General features: G+C 39.3%; 1 protein-coding gene across 7 annotated transcripts in view; it reads left to right on the plus strand.

The window, feature by feature from the left end:
• Positions 1–23,160, plus strand: part of MBP (myelin basic protein) — a 459,476-nt gene that overhangs the window by 364,499 nt on the left and 71,817 nt on the right. For all 7 annotated transcript variants that reach the window (XM_029590845.1, XM_029590844.1, XM_029590841.1 and 4 more), the window contains one exon: positions 15,886–16,328. In XM_029590845.1, coding sequence (XP_029446705.1) covers positions 15,886–16,328 — 443 coding nt within the window. The remainder of the gene's footprint in view (positions 1–15,885; positions 16,329–23,160) is intronic.

The following is a 23,160-nucleotide window of genomic DNA, read 5'->3' on the forward strand; positions in this document are numbered from 1 at the left end:
GATGGATGAGAAATCAAGAATATGTTCTTATGGCCTGGATTGGCCACTGTTGGAAACAGGATGCTGGGCTTGATGGACTCTTGGTCTGACCCAGTTTGGCATTTTCTTATGTTCTTATGTTCTTATCTGATGAGCAGCAGTACAATCATTTTTCATTCAGATCACAGTAATTAAACCTAGAAATTGATTTACACAAAATATTTTTCTATTTTCCTACATAATATGATAAAATAGAAGATACAATTATTGGGAGAAAGTATAAATGTGATGAACTATCTGTAGTTGCTTTTTTTTAAAGTAGGAATATGAAGCTAAATGCTACCAGTTGAAGATGAGTTTTTAATAGAAGCTCTAAAAAGGGAGGCTTGCATTATTGTAGAGTACAGAAAAAGACTTTGTAACACACACTGCTTATGCATCAAGAAAAGCTACATTTGTAGCACAAATAACCTTCTTTGTTGCCCACAGATAACTCTGCTCAGTGACACAAAGCACAACTGTTATAAAAATATTAGTATGCAGATGCTCTGGTGTTTTGTTAATGCATCTAATTAAATACAATATCTGTATTGTTTTTTTCTTTTTGCTTGAGTTTGTTATAACTTTGTATACCAGAAATGTTACAATATTATACATTTTCTCCTTAGAAATAGTAAGAGTACAATTTCTTGCAAGAATTTTTCTATACAAGATGGTGCTAAGCTTATATCAGATATTGCATACCTTGAAATTTCTGATTTATTTTTTTTTTTTAAAAGACTACTCTCCAAACCCCATCTTGGAACTCATTTCACAGCCTGCAGGAAAGCAGTTCTCCACTGAAGGACATTTCCTTCCCGAGCTTTATTCAGAAAATGGCTAAAACAACACTTTTAATTTGTAGGACCCAGGAGAGCTCAGAACATTTCTTCTCCACTTCCTAAAGTATCTGGATTCAGTTAAGGAGCTGATAGCAATGCATTTAGACCCTCTCCTACAGGACACCATGAAGATGACATGAGAACATCCACACTTGGTGCTTCCTTTGAACAAGAAAGTGGACAGGAAGTATTGAATCAAACCAGGTCTTGGATTAAATATCTAGCCCTTTCTGACTTGTGCACAGGACGACCTTTTTACATGAGGATCATTGGAAAATCATACACTATAAAAATAAAAACCAATGTAATCCAGAAATAAAGTATTGATATAAGATGCAAGGATTAGAGTATGACCATCATAATAGGCTTCATCGTATAGTAGAACACTTTAAAACTCTGCCTTATATATAATCATCAGTCAAAAGTTAAATTTAAATTTAAAATTTAAATTTAAATATTTTATTTCTGGATTACGTTAGTGTTAAATATCTAGCCACCATAAAATCCAACCCCCATATCATAACATGGTTGAATCAACTCTCGAGAGATCCAAGAAGCTGGAGAGACATGCATTTTGCCCCACCAAACCATAAGCCGAGTTCTTCGGACTTTATTGGTTTTTGCAGAACACTGTGCTGTCTTCCCATGTAACAGACTACCAGATCCAATTACGTGCACACTCTGTAGAATGAAGCATAGATGTTTGCCTAGTTTCTCCCTTGAGAGAAACGAGGAATGAAATTGGCTACAAGGGGGAGGAGTGAGATGTCCCTATTCTGTTCAACTTCAAGAAAGCAAAGAAAGCCTCTGCCCTGGTCTAAATGCTCATATAATAGTGTGGATGTAGGTTTTAGGCATCTAATACATACAAGACAGGACTGCTGATGAGTAATGCTTGGAAGACAATCCCATTGGAGATTAATTGAAGGAACCTGTAGACTTTATCAAGTACGAAGACACCACTCTCCAAACTCTCTCTACCTTCACTTGTGCCCTGCCTTGTACACCTCCTGAAATTTGAGTGGACTCCTAGAGAAACTCTGTTTATGCTCAAGAAAGGCAATTCCACAGATCCTCTCATCCTCAATGGACAGCATTATAAAAGACTGCCAGCACAAGCAAAAGGATTCTGTGTCCTTCACAGCCACCCAGATAAAACTAGGGTTTTTGAATTAAGTTAGAAGAGATTATCAGTTTTCTAGTTCAAATGGCAATAGTTTTCCCTATGATGAGAGTGAGAAATTTCAGACAATGGTTAGCCTACGGTAATATCGGACAGCTGAGTTCTTAAGATTATCAAGTATGGTTGATGACTACTCCACTGGAAATTTTTCCAAATTGCCATCCCAAAATGACATTCAGGCATGCTCTCCACTAGAACTTACTAAGGTTGGAAATCTCCTTGTCTCTTTTGCAAGCCTATCTGGTCAAATCTATCACACTACAGGAGAGACCAAGGGTCCATCAAGCCCAGCATCCTGTTTCCAACAGAGGCCAAAACCAGGCCACAAGAACCTGGCAATTACCCAAACACTAAGAAGAACCCAAGCTACTGATGCAATTAATAGCAGTGGCTATTCCCTAAGTAAACTTGATTAATAGCCGTTAATGGACTTCTCCTCCAAGAACTTATCCAAACCTTTTTTGAACCCAGCTATACTAACTGCACTAACCACCTCCTCTGGCAACAAATTCCAGAGCTTTATTGTGCGTTGAGTGAAAAAGAATTTTCTCCGATTAGTCTTAAATGTGTTACTTGCTAACTTCATGGAATGCCCCCTAGTCCCTTCTATTATTAAGCTGGTCAAAAACCCCTTCCAGTCTGGCAAAAATAGTAAATAATCTATGGCACAGAGAGTAAATCTTTCTCTCCCTAGGGGTTAAAATCACCAAAAGGATGTCCTCAGTGATTGATGGTTTCTCTCACTCACGGTTAGCAGATCTTCTGGATCTCTTTAATTCTTACATAACTCTATCTTGTCTTTCTAGATCCCTAATGGGAGGGATCCCCTTGAAGCAAGCAGCTCTTTGCTTCAGAGAGGAAGGAAGGGGAAGCCAAAACTTCCTCCCTGGATCTTGAACTCAAAAACGTTTTCCCTTCAACAGAAACTAACACCGGAGTTCCTCCTTGCAGCAGGTCACTGACTCCTCCGTCCTTGTGGCGAGTATGGAGTGCAGGTTTTCCCTAACCTGCACAGCCCCAGACACAGCGTTCCCCATGCCCAGGGCCGAGGCGGTGTGTATAGGCTCTCAAGACTCCTACCACTTAAAATCTTAACAGCAAAAAAATACCCAGAGGGAGAAATCCTAACCAGCCAAGGAGTGGACTGAATAAGGAAAACCATCTCAGTCCTCTTAAGTATCTACAGGCAGGGTTTGCCTGGCTTCTCTGACTGGCACTGGAAAACAACTCAGGAAAAAGTTCACTACCTCCTAACTCTCAGCAAGCCATTAGGGCCTGCCTCCCGAGCTCCTCTGTATAGAACTGCTATATAGACTCTCAGGGAGATGGCCATGCCAGACCCCCCTCAAAGGAAGGGTTTGCATATGAATGGATCCTCCCACCATTCACTAACTTATGCTATCTTTGCTAAATTAAGAGTTCACCCAGGCCTTAATTGTATCAGACTGACTGTCAGTTATATAGAGGTTTATTGCAGTCTCCGATATGTGGTGGGGTTCAGTACTTCAAATATGTCCTGCCTTTTTGCCAGGTGTAGTGGAAGGATCATTTTATAAAATTGTATAAGTGATACAGTCATTTAAGTCTGATAACTTTTACAAATGATAGCTCCACCTTTTGCTCCTATTAGAATTCATTGTGGCTCTGCTAGGCATTACCATGACTTATCTCCCAGAACAGAGTGCCCAGGACATTATAGCTTCAAAAAAGATAATTCAGAATCAACAGATATCATCATGCTTCATATATGCAACCATATACTTATCCCCAATGGCACATCCTGTGTGAGGCAGTCCTAAATGGACCCTAAGAGGCCTATATTCAATAGGGATGTGCATTATTTTTTTGACAGATGAAAATATCATACGATATTTTCTAATCTGTCAAGTATCGGGGGTCCCCAAAAACAATAGGAAAACCCCACGAAATCCTTGTGTTTCTTATCATTTGTGGGGGGGGGGGGAGAAAGGGCACAAAGAAAAAAAAAACCCAAACCCACCACGACCCTTTAGATCTAACTATTTACAATCCCCCACCCTCCCAACTCACCCCCCCTAAAACTTTCCTAAAGTACCTGGTGGTCCAGCAGGGGTCCCGGGAGCGATCTCCCACTCTCGGGCTGTTGGCTGCCAGTAAACAAAATGGTACCGGTGGCCCTTTGCCCTTACCATGTGACAGGGGCTATTGGTGCCATTGGCCGGCCCCTGTCACATGGTAGGAGCAATGAACAGCCAGCACCATCTTAAAAAATGGGCCATCCATTGCTCCTACTATGTGATAGGGGCTGGCCAATGGCACCAATAGCCCCTGTCACATGGTAAGGGCAAAGGGCCACTGGCAGCCGACGGCCCGAGAGTGGGAGATCGCTCCTGGGACCCCCGCTGGACCACCAGGTACTTTAGGAAAGTTTGGGGGGGGGGTTGGGAGGTTGGGGGATTCTAAATAATTCTATTTAAAGAGTCGGGGTGTTTTGTTTTGTTTTTTTCGGCTCGATACAGCCAAAAACAAAAACCATCCGGACCCATGGGAAACGGAATTTCCCGCAGATCCACAATCCTGGAACCGATTCCGGCACCCAATTCACATCTCTAATATTCAAAAGCAATTTAGACTGATAACTCAAAAGATATCCATCTAAATGGCAAAATGGGCATATTCAGCCACTCATCCAGTTAAATTATAGCTGGATAACTTCTTATCCAGCTATAATTCAGCCAGATAAAAAGGGGGCATTCCAGGGAGGGGTTGTTATCCCTGAGCATAGTTTTTTACACTTCCAGCATTGACTACTAGATACAGTGCTGGCACCACCAGGAGTGGGTGAGTGAGACCTTTCTCCTGGCAGGGATGTCTTTTTGGGAAACCGTATAAGGTACACATGTTGGGTGATGTTTTACCACCCTCTCAACACTAATGTAAACTATACATAGACCATATAAGAGGTTACAAATCTTTATTATCAAAACTTTTCACCAAATCACATAAAAAGTGTGTCATAAAACTCACTCACACATTCACACTATTAAAATTGAACACGACAGTGAAGTTACAATCTCAAACAGATTTTTCAAAATACAACAGAGCACGTGTGTGTATATACATCCTGTGGCTTATAGCACCACTTACAACTCTGTAAATGTTTCAAAACAATAGCACAATTATTTCACTGCACGCTACTCTTTAACCATAACTCCCATGCTATTGTGTTAATCTTATACCATCAATATGCATGTGCATCTGTTGTATGAAGCTCATTAAGATTTATACTGTCTTCATTTAATCTTCTTCACTGTGTGCCTCTTCCTTCATAAAAACTAGAGACAGTGCTTCACCTTTAACCACGGTATAACCCCTACAAGAGGCCCTTGTTTCTCTGTTACCAGCTTCGTCAGGGGGATATTTACCATCTGGAAAAACAACCCATAAATTCTCACTTTAAACATGAACCATATACCGTAAATATAAAGACACATTATCCTTACAACTTTCTTACACTTACCAAACCTATATTCGAATGAATTACTTTAAATGGACCCTCCGCATTGTCCCAAAGGTTAATCAATCTCTAATCTTCTTTTCCAACGTTTTATATATATACTTCCAAATGGCATGGGCAGAATCTCAATGAGTACTTAGCTTTCTCTCAGCCTTGTTTCACATGTGCATCCTGCATTAGCATATCCCAAGCAGAACCTATAACGATAACACATGACTTTACCAACAATAGCTATATATCATACTCTCTAATACACTCTCACATTACACAATTACTTTCCCAATCCTACCAGACCCCAAGATGACAAAACTTAACTTCTACTTAATCCGTAAATCTCTTTCCAACTTCAATTCCTTATTTATTTATTTATTTATTTAACAGCTTTTCTATACTGACATTAAAATACACATCATATCGGTTTACATTTTAACAAAAAGGTGGAAAATACAAGGAACAGGGGAGGGGGACGCGGACAACCAGTAACTATGTAGAAGGAGGCTCGGGAACAGTGAGCCTAGCAAACTAGAACTAATAAGGATTGAAGAAAAGAAAGTGGAACAAGATTTACAAAGATACAAAATTTACATGATTACATGTTTCAGACGATTACATTGGATTTATATTTAGGAACAGGGAGACAAAAAAAAACAAGAGAACAAAAAGGAGGGAGGGGAGGGGGAAGGAATTGTCTAAATTTAATCCGGGAAGGCCTGATGAAAGAGCCATGTTTCAGTGCCCGATGGATGGATTGACAAAACCGCACTTCTCCAGAAGTTGTTAGTATTAAAACCTACTCCCTTGACACATAAATGATTTCTAATGCGACCACTTCCCAAAAACCACAAGCGGCATCCTGGCCAACGCCTCAAGGATGCCCAAAACGCACCACCGCACGTCGTACATCAGATCATCTCCATACTACGCATGCCCAAAGCGTGTTTTTGCCATCGGGGAGTGGGGTGGGTGGGTCCAGAGGGGATGGAAGGCTCTCACAAGTAGTTTGAGACTGCAGAGGGAGGGTAGTCGAACTCTGGGGTCCTCAAAATTGAAAATATTAAAATGAAAACAGAGAAAAAGGGTGTGGAGGGGAAGAGGGGCCAGTAATGTTTGAGCTGAGGGGCAGAGGGCCAGACAGATCTATTTACATATTAAGCTGGGATAGGCATACACTGGAGCTATGGTCCTTTTGATTTCAGTATCTCAGTATACTGAGATACTGGCAACACTACTTACCCCTAAATCTTTTAAAGATATTGGATAAATGGCAAATTATTCTGCCACACAAGGCTGGCTAACTTTAAAACCTAACCAACTATATTCAAACATAGCAGGTTAGGTTTTAAAGTTAGCTGGGTATGGGACGCTGGATAACTTTAAACGATTTTAGTATATTCAGCGGGACGTTTATCCCGCTGAATATACCACTAAACGGCTTACTGAATATTGGCTCCTAAATTTCTAATGGTCTCAGGATGCTCACACTTTTATCTGATTGAAAGCTTTCCATTCAAAATTCTTCAGCATCAAATTGTAGCAACTACAGGTGTATCCAAACTGGGCTGCAGAGTTCGCATAGAGGAAGTCCACATCCAATGTCCTTAATTAAGAAATCTAGTGGCCAACAAAATCCATCTAGTTCAGACCGGCAACCAAGAAATTATGTCAACTGAAAGAGCAAAGAGGAATTGATCCCACGTTCAGCACTGATCCCACATTCAGCCAGGGCCAATGCAAGAATATTTGGCACCCTAGGCGAACTTTGTCATGCATCTCCTCCTCCAGCTTGCCATCTGGTGACAGTTCCAGCACAGCACTTCATCCTATGGGCAAAAGTGCTCTGGCACAGCACCCCTCTGGGACTCACACTGGTGAGATTTTGCCAACGCTCCCCCGTCCCCCCCCCCCCCCCCCCAAAAAAAAATGTTTGACACTCAAGGCACCAACCCTGTGAGGAGCAGCCAAAGTATGGGATTGGATTATATTCATGGAATAAAACTAATAGCCACTTATCTGGTTGGAAAAGCAGATAGCAGACGCTCTGTAATCACCTACTGGGCCTTTGTGAATGGTCTCTTAATCAGGCTATGGGAGTCTCTTCCTGAGGTGAGGGCTTCTCAAGATGGATCTTTTGTAACAATTCAGAATTGGAAAATACCAGTCTGCTGCTCCTGGAAGAGATCAGAAGGCAGGTTAGCAGCAGATACTTTCTTTCTGTGTTGGGGGAAGCACTCCTATACTTTTCGTAGTAAAAACTTCAGAAAAATTTAGAAGTGATATGGCTATGATCTTTATATTTCTGTATTGTCAGCGATAGATACATTTCCCTCTCCTGAAGAATAACCATCATGAATCTCATTGCACTAGTATCTTTGTCAAGCCTAACAACTCAGAACCAAAGCTGCTTATGCCATCCCAATATCCAGTTTCTAGCCCTCAGAGTTCAGATGTTGAAAAAATAGAAGCATATAGCCTTGGTCTGTCAGAAGTGCCCAAGATCCTTCTGGCTTTTAGAAAGCATTCTACCATAAAGTCATATGGTTTCAAATGGGGGTGGTTTGCCGTTTGGTTGAAGGCAGATCCCTAGATTGTTCTCATGCACCACAGAAAACCTGTTTGAATCCCTTCTGCAGCTCTGAGTCTGATTTGAAAACCACTCGGTCAGGGCTTACCTTAATGTAATTTGTGCATATCACCACTTTGTAAAAGAGAAACCTCTTTCTGTAGAGCCTCTACTTGTCAGGTTCATGCAGGAATTGTTTAAATCTAAGTCTTCCTTAAAACCTTCTGCAGTGTCATTGGACATTGGAGTGGATTTAACTGCACAGATTCATCAGCAATGAATATGCATGAGATACATTTGCATGCAATAGAAGCAATGCATGCAAATGTATATCATGCATATTCGTTGCGGATATCCAGAAAATACATTTGCATTCATTGCCTCTATTGTATGCAAACTTACCTCATGAATATTCATTGTGGACATCCTGAAAACTCGACTGGCTGGGGAGTCCCCCAGGACAGGTATAGGAACCATTGCCCTAATAGGTTTGACTCTACAAGGACATGTCAAAGCCTATGCTGTCAGTGCCATGGCCACATTGGTTTCCAGACTAAAATCTGTCGCCTTTGAGAAGATTTGCAAAGATGCAATATGAAACTGTCTACACATTTAACTTATCAGGATTCTAGGTTTGGACAGTCTGTCCTATAAGGCCTCTTTGCAGAGTAGAGCTAAATTTCTACCTTCCATGGGCCTGTTTTTAATTGTTTTCAGCTTGAGTTTCTTGCTCATGTTTTCCATGGTTTATATTTTGTAAACAAAAATTAAATAAAATGAATTCAAGTATTTTGACTGTTCATATCTTTGATGATCCCTTTTTTTATTTGTAGACCATCTTTAGGTATGGAATCACAATGAATAGCATAGATAGATCATCGTGACAAAATATAAGTTTTTCTGTAATTGTTCCCTGATAATAGCACATATGCCACCTGCCTCCCTGTTCTTATTCCAGTTGTACAAATTAGCTGTTTAGCTGTTATAAAAGCCACTAGAGATATGCAAAGACATTTGTTTTGTGTCCTTTTGGTTTTGTTTTTTTTTTATGTTGGGGGATGTTTTACCTTTTTTTTTTCTTCATGTTTTTCATTTTCAGGAACTAGTGTACATGGTTTGCAAATAGGGCGCACTATTTCCCAAAACTGAATAACCCCCCAATTTTTGTTTCTTTTTGTTGGGATTGGGCACTCATTTCATGGTAAAACCCCCAAAATTGCCATTTTGGTTTGGATTATCATTTGTTTTTAACTGAATACATATCCCTACAAGCAACTGAAGAACAGTAGGTCTGGCAGTTGCGCAAGAAACCCCTGTGCATGCTCAAAAGCTTTCCCAAAAAGCAATGGAAGTGTCCTCATCAATCAGTGACACAGGTCATGACTCATCTGTGTGGCTCATTGTACTACTGTCATCAAAGAACAATTACAGGTAAGCAATTCATTTTACTCCTGCCATCCCAAATGCCGTGGTAGTCTGAATAGAGTTTGATCGATCTGGTGGTTGATCATGTCTTTTCCCAGTACTAAATTCCCCCATCGTAAAAACACCAAAGCAGTATTCTTACCAGTTTCACCAGTTTAAGGCTCAGAATAATTTGAGAAACCATTGTGGAACAAAGCTCCATAAAATAAACGCACAAGTAAGAATAATAGTGATGCTGCAAATGCTCTTGAAATTCTTAATGTCTGATGAGGAGGTGTGTGTGTGCAAAAAAGCTACATATTTCAAAATTAAAATGCACATTAGTTACGTAAGCATGAATGGATGAATGAGAATAAAGATATACATACGTTCCCTATAGCAGAGAGCACATATGCTGTATGCTATGACAGAGAAGATTATACTTATGTTTTGAAAAATGTTTTTGTACCTAAAGCTAAAAGATGTGTATTATTGTCATCAGAGGTGTGTGCAATTCATTTTTAGTGCCAAGATTAATCTTACCAAGCTGGAAAACGGTTTTAGTTCAATGAAATCCTTTTTTTAATATATACATGTGGAATTTGTCTAATTAGTACCAATTTGCATGGGACAGGGATTATCCAATACAAAAGGAAAAATTTGATGACTTTGAAATGAAGGACAAACTATTGTTTTCTGTATTACAGTGTAATAACTAATAGGACACATCTTAACACTCTTTGGGCCTGATTTCAAAAGATTTAAATGTTTAAAACTGGGTTTTACGTGTGTCAATGCACTTTACCCATGAAAGTGGGCTTTTGAGAATTGCCTACAATATGTGCCATTGAATTGTCAATAGGTTTTACCCACATTAAGTGCACATAACACAGGGAAATAGCTTTTGAAAATTGCTACGATAGTACGTTACATTTACATGCATAGCTCCTTTGAAAATTCACCTCTTTGTAAGTACAAAAAATTAACATTCACCAAATTTTTTCATATATTTATTTCTTTAAAAATGCTTATAGTCCACTAATCTACAGACGGATCATTGCGGATTACAATACACATACACAGGCATATAAAACAAGCAGTAAATAACAGAACAAATACATATTAAGTACATCAAATATACTTGTTAAATATATAAAAATAAAATAATTTTGCTTATTGGCAGTATGATTAAAAAAAATGAGTGCCATTTAAAAATGAAATACTCTTAAACACTATGCAGCAGGGGTAGAAAAATCCTGCCAATGGAGTTGCAGTTGCCAGGCCATAGAGAAGGCTGATGCAGCTGCAGCCATGTGCAGTCAATGCTGCTGCCTGCAGAGATTGGGAGGTGAGTTTATATGGAGTTAGGGGGTGGTTCTCAACTTAGTCCTTGGGACATACCCAGCCAACTGGGTTTTCAGGATATCTACAGTAAGAAGTAATGTTCAAAAGAGGCCATCCGATGTGTCACTACTCTGTTTCAGCTTGAACCTTTAAATGTGATAAACTGGATGTAAAAACATTTATATAAAGAAGTGCTGTTTTCCCTGATGTATCTGGTTCACATATTATTAACTTTTGGCTCTGTTGTCTCTGCCCTTAACAGTCAAACATTTGCAAAATTGTGATTATTGGTCCCTCCCGACACAGTTGTATGAAATACTGTCCATGTCAGGGGACCGTGTATCTCAAAATAAGCTTGCAGTATCTTGTGATATATGTGTAAAACTACAAATAAAGACCTCTCAAGGACAAAGATATTAGACATTTGAGATTTCTTTGCCCCATCATTTTTTGATTCTAGACAGAGTGTAGTTGGGGTATGCACCTTTTCTCATGTGCGTAAAATGTATCACATGCATGCATAAAAGAGCACATACCCCAGTATATGCTATTTTTAAAACTGCAGCACATATAAATCAGGAACCGCAAATTTATGTGTACAAAAAAGGGGCAGGCCAGGGTTGTTCCATGGAGGAGCCAATATTTACATACACAGGGCCAGATTTTAAAAAGCATTTACTCGAGTATGTGGGCTTTTGAAAATTGCTACGATATATGCTATTGAATTGACCATAGGATTTACTCAAATAAGTGAACTTTACACGAGTAAATGGCTTTTGAAAATTGCTATAATAGTATGTTGCATTTATGCGCTTACTCCTTTGAAAATTACCCTCATATGTATGACATGTGTAAGTCTTACTCGCATATATTTACTCCTCAATGTCTGGTGTAAATGATCATCATCTTAAAAGTGAAATGGTGCCATGGGGGGAGTTCAGGCTGAACAGCCAAAAGGGTCTTCACGAGCTGCAGATGGACTGGACGAACTGGTAGACTTATTGGTAAAACATTTAATTTCATTGCTGCGTGCATTTTAGAAAATACCGTGACTTATACTTGTAAAACCCGACTTACAGAGGGTAAATGCATCTAAATAATGTGAGTAAAATTGATTCTCATATCCCTTCAAAATTCGAAGTACAAATACCCATACATCATTTGCACACACTTATCCAGCTAAATTCTGACTTACCCAGCTATGTAGCACCTTTACCACTGTTTAGACAGACAAATGTGAACTTAATCAGATAAGCACTTTTTTTTTTTTAATAACTTTTCCGACTATCTTACATTCCCAAATAGGTCGAGAAAGTGCTACTTAGATGAACAGATAAGTGCCACCTCTTAGCTGCATAAATCAGAACTTATCTGGATAAGTCCAAACTTGTGCAGGTCGTGATTTTTATATACATAAGCAAGCATGCATGCATATGTACTCTTATTTTATAATCTACGCACATCGTTTGCGTGCAGATTCTAAAATACAGTAAATTGCTGTGCACCCATCCATATGTACACCTGTGTGGGCGCGCTCAAGCAGTTTTGAAAGTTATCCTCCCTATATTCATGAGACAGATTTGCAGGCACTGTCTCCATTGCATGCAAATGTATGTCATGTAGGTTCATGGTAGATACCTTGAAACCTGACGGGCTAGAATGTGTCCCTTGACTGGGTTGAGAACTCCTGGAGCAGCGAGCAGGCTTTGAAGGGAAAGGGTCAGGGAGATTGGAATGAAGTAGGAAAGAAACAGTAAGGGAGGAAGAGGCTGGACAAAGAGAGAGCTTGACAGAGTCTTAGGGGTGGTAAAGAGCAGCAAACGAGAAAAAAGAGCCCAAAATTCAAAGTAGACTCCCCTCCCCCCCCAAAATAAAAATAAAGAAGAAGAAAGAAAATGCAAACTGAAAAGCATAAAAATAGGCCCATGAGAAAGCAGGGCCACCAAATAGTGCACTGCCTGCATTATCAGCCTTACATGGAGAGATTTAGTACAAACATTTGTATTAGTTTTCAGTAAAGTACTAAAATACATCATTTTCTATAGAATGAGACGAGTAAGGACATCAAACTGCAGTGAGATGCAAAAAAATAGTCTTTTACGAAGAATGAATGAATGAATGAAGACAGCTTGACCAGACTGGTAGGAGCCAGCAGAGAATTGAAATGTTCTTGGTACAGAAACAGATCTTAGGGGCAGTCTAAGGGAAAGAGGAGGCTAGAGACTGAGTAGGATCCATGGAGACACAGCACGCAGATTAGTTGGACCAAATGGTCCTCCTTTGCCAGGGTCTGTCTTGTTTCTGTGGATTTGAAGTGTGTGTATGCAGAGAGGGATGAGCTTGATAAACAGCTGCCGTTTTGTTTCCCAAAATAAAATGAGCTCCATATTCAGAGGCATTTAGCCCGATAACTCAGAGGTTATCCAGCTAAATGAATATTTCAGCACTTACCGCCAAATACACGGGCCGATACAGTGAAAAACGCGGGAGAGGGGGCGAGCGCCTGCTCTCCCGGCCCACGCACAGGCCACTCTCCTGTGCGCACGATACAGTAAGTTAATTTATTTAAATTAGGCCCGGCGGTAAAAAGAGGCGCTAGGGACACTTCGGGACTTCTGACTTAATATCGCTATGATATTAAGTCGGCGGGTGCACAGAAAAGCAGTTTTTACTGCTTTTCTGTGCACTTTCCCGGTGCCCGAAGAAATTAAGGTCGGCGCTAATTTCTGAAAGTAAAATGTGCGGCTTGGCTGCACATTTTTCTTTCTGAATCGCGCGCGCATACCTAATAGCGCCCTCAACATGCATTTGCATGTTGAGGGCGCTATTAGGTGCCGTGGGTTGGACGCGCGTTTTCCTCCCCTTACTGAATAAGGGGTAAGGGAAAACGCGCGTCCAAGAGCAGGCTAACAGCGCGCTCCGTCGGAGCGCTCTGTACTGTATCGGCCTGTTAGCTAGATAACTTAGGGGCCTGCTGGGTGGATTTTGGGGAGAGTTACATTATCCAGCTAAGCTGTCTGGCTAGCTCCGATATTCAGAGTTAGCCGGATAGCATAGCTGGCTAAATCTGGTTGGATCAAAGAAGCTGCCCAAAGTTAACCAGATAGTTACCCAGCTAACTTTGATAGTTGACTATATTCAATAGTGCGGTTAACTTTGCTATCCGGACACAGACGGAATATGGATCTCAATATGATTATTGGTAAAAGTCATCTGAAATATTAAAATCTGGGAGCACTGTCCACCTTAATATAAATGAAGCCTTTGAACATCTGTCTAGTGATGGTAAGATCATAACTCTGCCACATCTACATTCATTCTCCAAATCATAATACAGATTTTTTTTTGTTCTTTGAAAAATGAGTCCCTCTCTCTTTCTTCATTTTGGGTTTTCTCATCTCTGGCATACAAACACAGATTTCACCTCTGATTATGATTACCTCACTCTCCAAGCTCTCTGGTTGCTAGCCAACAGCCCATTCATTGCTGTGGTACGCTGCTCCTAGCTGCTTTTCTCTGCCTGTGCTGTAACGTCTGCAGAGTCCACTCTCTGTTTAACAGAAGGGAGATAAACTGAGTGCTATCAGGTCAGAGTAGAAAAATGTTTTCCTTTGGAATGAAAAATGTGAATGTAGGGAATGCTAATGCCTTCTGGGCCGGTTGTTTGGGTTTTTACTTGTTGGGAGAATAATTTCATCTTTTATGTAAGCTAACAAATTGCTGTATGTTAGAGTGAGAGTTGTATTTAATGTAAATTATTAGCTTGAATTCTCATTTACTTGTTTTTAAGATACATACATACATATATATGTATGTATGTATGTATGAGGTTAAGTAGTTTCCTGCATTGAAGAGCACAAGCAGACATTGTTCCAAGCTCACTCTGTTCTCTTCCCATAAGTTTGCAAGGAGAATTAATTGCTTATAATACAAATAATCCAAAGATTGATTTGCAACATCTTTCCAAGGGACTACTTCACTGCATGTTGATTTTCAGTTTTAATTACCTGTCACTAAGTGCCAGCACCATCTCAGCTCTAACAAAAAGAGAAGCGACTAAAAATCTAAGTTGTCAGTTGAGGTGTGCTTTTAATAGTGCGGTCATTTTCTTTATATCACAAACTCAGTAGACCTCAAATCATTTCCAGAAGAGAGAATAAAGTATAAAAATGTGGATGTTTTAAGTACCACAGTAGGACAGTAATGCATGAGCTCTAAGGAGTAGGGCTTATGAGTTGTGAAATGTTATTTGTGTCCTCTTACTTAAGAGGACAAGATGTCCACTCGGATCACTTAACGTGATTCGGTGTGCTTCCTTCAGGGGCATGTGCCAGGGGTGAGATGATTAAATGGCAGGCTCACTCTGCAAATAAAGAAACCTATAAAGATAAAAATAGTAGGAAAGAAAGGAAAAACTTGTACCTGGGGAGCAGTGGTATGATTTGTAGATTACTGAATAAGCTGTAATGGTTTACACCTCTTTCAAACCTGCAAAGGCTAGACCACAAATAGAACTAGAAGTTTGAACTTGTTAGACTTTTAGAAACCAAGAATACAGTTACTAAAAAGTGAATCTGAGGAATAAGGTGAAGACAAGTTTAAGAAAAATGATATCCCAAGATTTGGAGATATAGATATCTATATCTATATTTCAAGAAGAGTATTCAGATTCCAAGCAGATGTGACTTGTAAATAGTCTTAACAATGTGGAACTTTTTGGGAGGTAGGCATTAATGCACATGCCTACCACTATCCTCAGTTTTTCTTAAACTGCTGTTTCCAAATGTTCTTCTTGCAACATTCACCAAGTGCTGCCGAAGTTTTAAAATTACTGCCAGCTTTCAGCTTAAGTGCCCCTGCTGAGTCCTTATGCATGGAGATTTGGAAAAGGAGCTTTGGGAGGGAATGCAGTATATCCATATTCCATGGATTGTGCATGAAATGAGCATCTCATCGCTAGTAACAGAAAGCAGCATTGTTCCAGTGCTATGTATTTTTTCACAGACTTGCATTCATATCTCATCCTTGTTGTTTGCAGGAGAGGCAGATGTGAACCAGAACAATGGGACCTCCTCTAAGAACCCAGCGGTGACAGACTCCACGAGCACAGCAGATTCGAAGAATGCCTGGACAGAAGCCAACCCAGCTGCCTCTTCTGGTCGCCCCCACTTGACCCGCCTCTTTTCCCGAGATGCACCAGGTAGGGAGGACAACACCTTCAAAGACCGGCCCTCGGAGTCAGATGAGCTTCAAACCATCCCAGAGGACAGCGGAGCAACTTGTGAGGACTCTGATTTGATGGCAACACACAAACTATCCTCTCACAGGCACGGAACAAAACAAATGGCAACAGCCAGCACCTCGGATCACTCTAGGCATGGCCACGGAGCCCACGGGAGGCACAGAGACTCGGGTCTGCTTGACTCGCTGGGCAGATTCTTTGGAGGTGAAAGAGAGCGTCCCAGAAGGGGATCTGGAAAGGTGAGCTCTGAGGAATAAAGACCAAAATAGCTGCAATTAGTAATAATAATAGGGGTGGAAAAAACGGTTGGGTGGGAGGGAGGGGAAGGAAAACAAAATGAACTAGGGAACCACCAGAAACCAAAGAATGGCATATCCAGCATGGAGGTATTCTATGCACTGGTGGTACAATGAAACAAAATGGCATAGTCAGTCAACGTTGATTTGTTGGTGCATTCTCTCTTGGGCTGGCTAGCATGCAGGAGAGCATTCTAAGGTGTGGCTCTGGAGGTTTCCCCCAAGAAGTTCTGAGACATTGTGAAGGATTTTTGTAAAACATCGCAACGGCAGGCTTTAATCTCTTCTTACTCTTCAGACTAACATTTGTCTCGTAGGCTTTTGGAAGAGGCTAAAAGTGAAGCATTTGCCTTGCAGACCAAGTAATCACTGCAGTGAAGAACTGTTGCTCCTGCGATGCAAATATTTTCTATGTCTTGAAAAAGTGATCTTGTCCTAGTATTGGGTTTGCGCTCATAAATATAAATGCTTGCACTGTACGTTTGCATGCAGAACGTTTTCGCTCAGAAATTATTATTTTTTTTTTTAATTGTGATGTGCTTCTTTCTATATTACGAGAATGTTGCCACCTCTTCCTGATGCTTCTACAGTTTGGTAAGAGCATCACTATTTCCTTAAACACTGCTTCCCCTGTTCTTTGGAACAGGGCCATGACATGGTTACAAACCATTTAACAAACATTATTTCCTTCAATGGTTTGTTTTGCAAGTGCCGTCATCCAGCACCGCATGCATTTTGCTCTTTATTCTTACTTGCTTTGTTGTTGATTCAGTTTACCTACCTTTTAGGAAGACTGGGAATCTTTGATTTAAGAAAACGTCTTTTTATTTTTTGGGGGGTAAAATAGATGCATCACTCATGCACCATTGCTGGACGGAGCAGTCTCTGTCAGAACAGCCTTAGTCTCAGTAACTGAGGTATTACTCCAGAGTCATTCCCTAGCAGATGTTCTCCTGCAATTCCCTCTGCCGTTATTTATTAATCCTTCATGCACCCCACAAATTTCCCCTTAAGAAGTGACAGGAGTTGTGATTTAGAGCTCCACTTGATTATCTGACAGGCTAAAAACTCTATTCCCAGTTCCTGTTAAAAACTGGAGCACCTTAATGTTCCAGAATAAAATGACCATTATCTTTGAAAGGTTGTAAGCTGGGATACCGGAGCTATTGTAGAGATGTAGATCTATATATGTCAGGTCTCATATTAACTGGAAACAAAGTGAAATGGGGTAGACTTCATTCTGATGTATTTGTTGGCGATATCAGATTGAGGTATTTATTTCTGCAGCATTATTAAAATGTCTTTGCAGTTCAGTGTCTGTGAAAGGCGATGCTTTTTCTTGGCTTATCACTGCAGAAGGCAGTTCAGTCGACTGACATACTCATTTAATAGTGTAATAAAATGAGAAGATTCCTGAGCCCCCAGCAATAGAAAGAATCGTAGGATCTGCTAGTGGTAAGAGCTATGCTCACAGCTCCAGCAAGTCCGAAAAGGGCCGCTCTTCCCAGCTCATGGAAGCAGTGCAAAATAGTATTATGTTCTACCCACAGAGGAATCAACAACCAGCAGTTATCTAATCTATAATGGGAAGAAATAGCATTTTTGTGGTAGTTATTTAACTGGTGAAAACTGTGGCGGTGGATGTGTTTCTTAATCAGTAGTGAATTAGTTTAGCTCAGAGTGGCTTAGCACCTCTTCATTTCGGATAATTCAGATATCCGGCTTTGGGCCTCCATTAGTTTATTCCCATACTCTGTGAAATGGATGGGGTTTATGAACAAGCAGAATGACTTGGAATAATTAATACATTTCCTCTATTAATCCCACCTAAAAACCCTCCTGGTTCTGGATCTTTACAATCATGGCCTTGTTCATTTTAACCCAAAGCTTCTTAGTAGTTTTCTGTGTGTGTGTTTTGTCTAGATTGTAAGCTCCACAGAGCAGGGACTGTATCATAATGTGCATCTATCTGTGCAGTGCTGTATATGTCCGATCGTGCTTTAGATGATTGATAGTAGTAGTGGTAGAAAAACCTGTGCCTGCAGAGCAAATAAAGGAAAAGTATTATGACCAGGTCACTAAATATATGTTACGTATTTTTGATGTGTGCACTAAGGAAAGTGTTTTTTGTGCTGGGAAGTGGTAGAGTCGGGACAAATCTCTGCTCTGCCACTGAAATCCATTGCTTGTGCAATCTACTACTGGTCCCAGAAATGAGAAACTTGTGGTAATCAGAACATATCCTGAGGGATATTTTTCAGGGAGCCTTCAGTTCAGGAAATATTCAACAAGTGCCATAGACATAACATGTTTTTCAACTAAATAGTGTTTCAAAAATTATAGATGCAGTATTTCATCATATTTGTTAATAGTCTGTAGTAAAGGTAAGGTTTGCAGCCTTCACTTGAAGGGTCGTATTTGCTAAAAGTTTTTTTTCCATAAGAGACTGGGGAAAAGTCCTTTGTGATTCAGTCCCCAAAAGATAACTTTTAAGAAACAATTTTTTAAAGCAAAAAAAAAAACTATATGTACTGCCTCCTTCAGATTATGCTGGGAAATAATTTCACAGCCTGCTTTTGTGGCAAGGTTGATGAACTATATGTGACTGACATTGTTTTAAAGACACTTCAGAGATGTTTGCACCATTGAGATTTTGAGTAATTTAAGTGCCATGCAGGAATTGCAGGGTCTGACAGGGTCGTTTTTTTAGGCGGCAGTTATCCATTCCTGCCCGCCCCTAGCTATCTCGTGCACTGCTAGGGAACATGAAGTGTGCATTTGAACTGCCCACACCAGTAAGTGGCGGAATGCAGTGATAACACTTGTTCTTTGTGCAAACTGAGAGCTGACATTCAAGCAAAGTATTACAAATGGATTGTGGAGGCATATTCTTCTTGTACTCATGGCTATAATGCCCATTTGCAAATAAAACTCCCTTTTGTTGAAGAAATGCATGCTTTTTGTCCCCCCTTTTTCATTAGGGTACAACCAGGTTCTCCTGCTATTCAAATGCTGGAATACTTGGGAGGTAGAGTAGGAGTTGGAAGATGGATAAAAAAGAAAAGTCTATCTTTACCATGCATGAAGGCTGAATTTTCCACTCCTGTTTGTTTTGATCATTAATTTTCAAATGGCATGAAAGGTTTGCCCATTAGATAATAATCCCAGTCTTTATAATTAGAAAGCAGGCCTAAATAACCCATTTGAAAGAGTACTCTACAAATAATTTTGTTTTAAGAGCATAACCTGTGTAGACATTGCCTCGTACTTCTAAAGTGATGCTGGAAACACCAAAACACAGTAATAACTATGTGCCGTGGTTCTCTTTGCTACTCTCTGGATTTGCTTAAACATTATTGCGAGACATCCCCTCTTCTTGATCTTGCTGGGTAACTAGATTTTCCCTTTTCCCAAAAAAAATCAGTTTATGGTACTCACTCCACTTAGCCTACTATTTTATTTTCTCTTGTATGTGCTATATGATGTACAATTTTAGAACACCTGTAATTAAACTTGGAAATCTTTTCATTTTTTTCATAATTTGTAAACCATATGTCATTTAATTTTGCACTGTGACAAGTAATGTGTTTTAATCTCACTGTTAATCTTAAGCGCTGATTTTTGTAAATTTCAACTGGATATGCATATATTGTGCATTAGTGAGTCTCAGCATTGGTGGTAAGTGTCATGACATTGTAAGGGACACACTAAATGGTAGCTGAATGAGCTGTGACCAAACTGGCATTTCCAAAGACTGGGTTTTGTTTTGTTTTTTTTTAGCACACCGTATCTTTTATTTGTAGTCTTTGGACGTTAGTACTTGGACATCACCAATTCTTAATTGTGTTAGTAGCTCGCTAGGTTAAACTAGAAGAGAAAATACACAAAGTGGTAGTAGTAACTCAACAAACAGAATACTTCTGTTACTCAGGAATTCTACCAAGATGTTTTTTTCAAACACACATTTCCCATTGCTTTTACACTTGAATTTTAGAATGTTTTGTTCTAATTAGTAATCTGATGGGTTTGGGGTTTTTCTCAATTTAGCCAACATTAGTTTTGGCATTTAAAATTCAGGCATCCCCACTAATCAGCACTATTTACTGTGTCCTTATTTTGGCTTTTTTTCTTAGCTAAATTCTTTTTCGAAAGTGGAGGAAAAAATCTGTCCTTATGTTGCTAACTGCCTTTGTACCCATAATGTATAGATAGATGTAAAAAAAAAATCTTGAATGTATTTAATGGTACTTGCTTTATGGTGACTGTAACTTAATATGATTTTGTTTTAATTGTTGGCTTTATATATTTGACTTTTATGAATATTAAACTGTATAACTGAGAATTTGTGTACTAATTGCTTACACTGAGCTTTTTGTTTTTTTTAATGTTGTCTACAGACCCTAATACTGATTAATTTACCCTAGTTTTTATGTGTATCTTATGTTCATAAAGTTAATGAAATGTGTATAAATCTTAGGCAAGAGGATCACCTACATCAAGTGCTAGAGAAACATTTCTTTGAAAAACATATAGTATGTGAAAAATAAGGTATGTGATTACTAAACTGAGCAAAATATTCGTTTTATGTTGGAAACAAGCTGCTTCAAGATGAATTCAGGGTGACTTGATGATGATGAATAGGTTTTTAGACTAATAAAACCATTATTCCATCCATCATATTCAAAACTGAATATCATAGACACTTGCCTTTCTATTTATGCATCCCTGTGTTTCTTGATATTTTCATATTAATGCTACATCTAAGAAAATTTAAAAACCTCTGAAAGATTCCTCAATTGGATCTAATGGTAGATTGTTTAAAAAGATTATCACCTAGATTGTAAAAAGTGATTCTCTTGATATATAAGTACATTTATTTTAATCAAACTTAGCTTATGCCTTTTGGCCCTACTGTTTATCTTGCATTGCCTCATGCATAGAATACTTTATCCTTAGCCTCTTTGCATAGTGAATATCCTTAGTCTTTTTAGTGTCTCAATATAATTTCTTCATCTTCCATGTTGCTGGTATTTGAACTTTCTCATTCTCATTCAAATCCATCTGTTGCTGAGGTGACCAAAATTGAATTCCATATTCCAGTTAAGGCCTTATGTGCAGATAATATCTTCCCATTTCCTCTACTATTGATCACTATAACATCTCAATTGATACCAAGATTTACCAAAAAGAACAATGTTGTGGTGCCGTTTCCCAAGTGTACTTACTTTCTATGCAAATTATGTTGTTCAAATTATAAAATAGCAAATCCAGAGTTGTATTCCGTCTCATGGATTCAGTTTAATTGAGGAATAAAGCTATCTCTTAGAAGGATTCATAAACTCTTCTCCTTTACTTTCATAACTAGTTTGCTTTGCACTATATGTTCAGGTATTTTAAATCTTCCATAGATAACATTTCAGTGTTTTTCTTTCTAGAACAGTTCTTTCTTTTCAAGGTCTATCCTAGGTGTACTTTATAACACATCCCAAAAATCTGCTGCCCTCCCTTCATGCCTCTACCAATATACCCTCATAGAAACAAACATTACAGTAGATAAAGACTCTATGGCCTATTCAGCCGGCCTATCTACATCTCCTGTTTAGCTTCATAGTCCTTTTTGCATGTAATTTCATCCATTGAAGTTCCTTCCTCTTATTACTGAATGTAATCTAGTCTTTACCATGATGCACACCTTTACTTCCTCTTTCACCAAATTTGTCCTTTCTGAAGATTGATTCTCAAAATGTCTTACTTAATAATGGAAATTATCTGACCATGTTTTCTTAAGCCTAAAGATATAATTATTTATGGTTAGTATTTTAATTGCATAAAATATTTGGGAGGAGGTTGGAAATTACAGATCACTTACCCTCAGTGGAGGGTAGATTTATCACAGGATTATCAAATTGCAGGAGGATCTTGTGAGACTGGAAAATTGGGCATCGAAATGGCAGATGAAATTTAATGTGGATAAGTGCAAGGTGATGCATATAGGGAAAAATAACCCATGCTATAGTTACATAATGTTAGGTTCCATATAAGGTGCTACCACGCAAGAAAGAGATCTAGGCGTCATAGTGGGTAACACATTAAAATCATCGGTTCAGTGAGCTGCGGCAGTCAAAAAAGCAAACTGAATGTTGGGAATTATTAGAAAGGGAATGGTGAATAAAACGGAAAATGTCATAATGCCTCTGTATCGCTCCACGGTGAGACCGCACCTTGAATACTATGTACAATTCTGGTCGCCGCATCTAAAAAAAGATATAATTGCAATGGAGAAGGTACAGAGAAGGGCGACCAAAATGAAAAGGGGAATGGAACAGCTCCCCTATGAGGAAAGACTAAAGAGGTTAGGACTTTTCAGCTTGGAGAAGAGACGGCTGAGGGGGGATATGATAGAGGTGTTTAAAATCATGAGAGGTCTAGTAGTAGTCTGGTAGTCTAGTAGTAGTCTGGTAGATGTGAATCGGTTATTTACTCTTTCAGATAATAGACCAGGGGGCACTCCATGAAGTTAGCATGTGGCAGATTTAAAACTAATCAGAGAAAGTTCTTTTTCACTCAACGCACAATTAAACTCTGGAATTTGTTGCTAGAGGATGTGGTTAGTGCAGTTAGTATAGCTGGGTTTAAAAAAGGTTTGGATAAGTTCTTGGAGAAGTCCATTACCTGCTATTAATTAAGTTGACTTAGAAAATAGCCACTGTTATTACTAGCAACAGTAACATGGAATAGACTTAGTTTGTGGGTACTTGCCAGGTTCTTATGGCCT

This window comes from Rhinatrema bivittatum, chromosome 2 (assembly GCF_901001135.1).
Source record: "Rhinatrema bivittatum chromosome 2, aRhiBiv1.1, whole genome shotgun sequence".
NCBI classification, from domain to species: domain Eukaryota; kingdom Metazoa; phylum Chordata; class Amphibia; order Gymnophiona; family Rhinatrematidae; genus Rhinatrema; species Rhinatrema bivittatum.